Source organism: Myotis davidii, unplaced genomic scaffold (genome assembly GCF_000327345.1).
Source record: "Myotis davidii unplaced genomic scaffold, ASM32734v1 scaffold251, whole genome shotgun sequence".
NCBI lineage: Eukaryota > Metazoa > Chordata > Mammalia > Chiroptera > Vespertilionidae > Myotis > Myotis davidii.
Window position 1 is genome coordinate 567,099 of NW_006282378.1, and position 3,733 is coordinate 570,831.

The window sequence follows — 3,733 nt, forward strand, 5'->3', positions numbered from 1 at the left end:
CAGTACAATATTTTTTAAGGATGAAAAAGGACTCTGAAATCTGGCATTTTATTTCATTCTTATTTTTTATTCTGACCATTGCATGCATATACATATTTTTATCCTCACGTGAGGATAGATTTGTTCTTTATTGACGAGAGAGAGAGAGAGAGAGAGAGAGAGAGAGAGAGAGAGAGAGAGAGAGAGAAAGAGAAAGAAACATCAATGGTGAGAGAGGATGATTGATCAGCTGCCTCCTGCACACCCACTACTGGAGATGGAGCCGGAAACCCAGGAATGTGTCCTGATGGAGGGGTGGGGGGAGGGAGGGACCATGACCTTCTGGTTGGAACCATGACCTTCTGATTAATAGGTTGACACTCAACCACTGAGCCAGGGAAGCCCTCCTGCCTGTCTTTTCCTCCCCTCGCCTCCCCTCCCCTCATTTCCCTCCCTTCCTCCCTTCCTTCCTTCCTTCCTTCTTTCCTTTCTTCCTTCCTTCCTTCCTTCCTTCCTTCCTTCCTTCCTTCCTTCCTTCCTTCCTTCCTTCCTTTCTTTTTTCATTTATATTTACAGAGAGGAAGGTAGAGGGATAGAGTTAGAAACATCAATGAGAGAGAAACATTGATCAGCTGCCTCCTGCACACCCACTACTGGAGATGGAGCCGGAAACCCAGGAATGTGTCCTGATGGAGGGGTGGGGGGGGGGAGGGACCATGACCTTCTGGTTGGAACCATGACCTTCTGATTAATAGGTTGACACTCAACCACTGAGCCACGCTGGCCTGGCCCTTCCTGCTTCTTGGCCTCAGTCTCCACATCAGCAGAATGGGACAATACATACAACCCTTGCTGCTCGCCCAGCTCACGGAATCACAAGGATCAAATGGGAGGGCACTATCCAGGTGTGATGATTATTTCCAGGGCGAGGGGGTGCGGAGATCGTGGCCCTCCACCTCTGACCAGGTGTGCAGCCCTCCAGGCCCCCAGGGCGAAAGGCCCAGGCAGGGGAGCAGACTCCTGGTATCATTAGCCTGTGGCCCCCTTGGCTCCGTGGGCAGTTAATCTTCCTCTCCAGCAGCAATTTTCAACCTTTTTCATCCCGTGGCACACAGAAGCTAAGTACCAAAATTCTGCGGCACACCGGAACTTTTTCTGACAGAAAATAGGTATAGTTTTGACTCATTCACACCAGACGGCTATTGTTGGGTTGGCTGTGGTAATGTTTTAATTGGACAATCTAAGGGAAAAGAGGTCAGTGCTCCCAAGTACATAGTTGAATGTTGCATCTTAAGACTGCGGCGTGCCCTGGCCTCTGGGCTGGAAACCGCTGCTCTGCTGCACCCCCTCCCTAGCTGCTGTCAGGCCAGTGCCCTAATCTCTGTCCCCACAATTCACCCTGCGGGTCTAACCATACCCAAGTCTTCTGAAGTTCACCTCAAGACGGACACAGGAAGTCCTGCCAGTCCTGCCTCCCTGGATCTCACTCACGCACTCCATCCCCACCCACATCTTATCCTGTCAACAAGCTTACAAAGGAGGAAGGGAAGTGGCCGAGAGTAGGGGACAGTCTCCAGGGCAAGGGCTGAAAACCCCCACACCAGGAAATCCCCGCTGGAAACCTCCCTGAGCACTAACCATGCCCGTTGCTACTGTAGAATAACCCTGTTTTCCCGGGTTCTTTCCACAGCGGGGACAGCCTGGAATGGGCCAAGGACCCAAGGACATGCCGTCCGCACAGACGCTGGGGCAGAGGGAGCACCAAGCTCACTGGGAGTTAGGCTGCATCCCTCTGCTCTCCTGTTCTCTGTGAGATGTAACAAATCAGGGCCGGTGAACACTAAGCACCCACATTTACTCCCCCTCCCCTCCAGTTCTTTCCCACAACACCCTACCTCCCACTGACTGTCCTCACTGACTCCCTCCACCCGTCCCCCCTCCAAAGCTCACATTCCACCTGACTTTGCCTCAAATTCTTGCTCTGGAAGGAGCTCTCTGAGCTGTAATCTGCCCTGCGAGAGAGGTCCGGGGCCCTCCCCCAGGCCCCCAGGGCCCCTAGGAGATGTGAACCACGCAAGGAAAGGCTTAGAATGGGGATTGGAGACTTCTCAATCGGCCTTTCTTCCTGGAATCATCCTTTGCCCCCACTTCAAGGAAACCTGAGCTGCCTGGGGTGGGTTTGGAGGGGAGGAGTGTGGCATGAGGATCACAGGTGGCCTGCGTGCTCGACCAGGTCCCGAGGAGAAACAGCCCGGATATGTAACCCCAAAACCAGCGCTCCAGAATTTAAGGTCTGGGGTGAGGTACTCTGCAGCTAGACCTCTGGAGGCCATGAGTGTGTGTGTGTGTGTACGTGTGTGTGTGTGTGTGTGTGTGTGTGTGTGTGTGTGTGTTGGCACAAGAGGAGAAACCAACACAAGGTGTCTTAGAGCTTAGGGAACTCCAATTTTATTTTCCAGGAGGAGTCAGGGGACACAGGGTCTAGGAGCCCCGATGCAATGGCAGATCAGGGTCTTCCCCTTCCCCAACAATGGGCTTCCCTTCCCATCCCTCAGCCCAGGATGCCCCCAGGAAGTGGTCTCTAAGCCCTGGCGCTCACAGACCCCAGCACATACAGACAAGTAGGGGAGCCCCACTCACTCCAGCTTCAGGGGGACGGCCAGGTGTTCTTTCAGGTAATCTGACCCCCCAGCTGGCCTGCTGGGACCGACCTCTCAGCCTGGGGGGCGGGGAAGGAGCCCCAGAGTGATCCCCCCAGAACTCTCACTCCCCTTTGCCCAGGGATCTAGGTGAGCCTCCCTTTGATGGGGTCCCCTTTCCTGCGTCCCGAGTGGGCTGCATTCTCAGTGGGGAAGGACAGGTGTGGAATTATTCCCTCTATCCCAGGTGCTCTGGTTTAGACCTGGTTTCTGTACCTTCTCTCCAGCATCTTGCTCCTCCAGCCTACTGCCTTTTAGTTTTCGTGCATACCCTGACCCCTTTCCACATCTTCCTGGATCTTGCTTTCTTCCCCTAGGAAGTGCTCGCCAGCAAGGAGGCTTATATTTTGGAAGAAGATCTGGTGAAAAACTCCCTCAGGAATCAGCTCTCCCCAAACCCCCACTTGCCATGGAAATAGGGGCCCAACCCCCCTCCCCTCCCTGCAACTCAACTCACAGTCCGTGGAGAGGAGAGCAGCGGGCAGCAAAGACCCCTGGAGGGGAGCATCCATGCCCCTGACTCGGCCCCACACCCGTCCCCTTGGAGGGTGAGAGCCACCGAGGGCACGCTGTTTCTCCTAAATGTAGCGGCAGCTCTGACTAGGACTTGCTATCTGTGTCATACCCACTTCCCAGGCTCCCCTGCTCCTCTCCTGTTTCCACAGCAACCAGTCTGGCGACAGCTCTAGAGCATCCCCCTTCCCTCCCCAGCCCTGGGTACCACTAGAGGCTGAGCCACATGCCGTGGTTATTTTTAGCCAAAGTCCCTCCTCTTGGACAGCTCAGAGCTCTGCCTTCTCACCCCCTCAGGAAAGAAAAAGACAGAAAAGGGAAAAAGCTGGCGCGCTTGCTCTTTCCTGGGAAGATCCTTGCTCTGGGAAAACGCAAGCCCTGACGCCTTTGGGAATAAGGTGTTTGATTTCCTGGGGACTCAAAGGGCCGCGTGGGAGCCGGCAGCTCTTCACGTCCAAGGGGCCTCCTGCTGCTCTCAGGTCAGGCCGAGCATCACAGTCTATTTCTGGAGAAGCCCCCGTGATCCAGAAAGAGAGAGCGAG

The 3,733-nt window shown here is 54.6% G+C and overlaps 1 protein-coding gene across 1 annotated transcript in view; it reads right to left on the bottom strand.

Moving 5' to 3' along the window:
* Positions 1-1,873, bottom strand: part of KCNJ9 (potassium voltage-gated channel subfamily J member 9) — a 6,517-nt gene extending 4,644 nt beyond the window's left edge. Inside the window, exon 1 of the mRNA XM_015558580.1 lies at positions 1,514-1,873. Within this exon, the coding sequence (XP_015414066.1) occupies positions 1,514-1,707 (194 nt within the window). The 5' untranslated portion in view covers positions 1,708-1,873. The remainder of the gene's footprint in view (positions 1-1,513) is intronic.
* Positions 1,874-3,733: the final 1,860 nt, after the last annotated feature.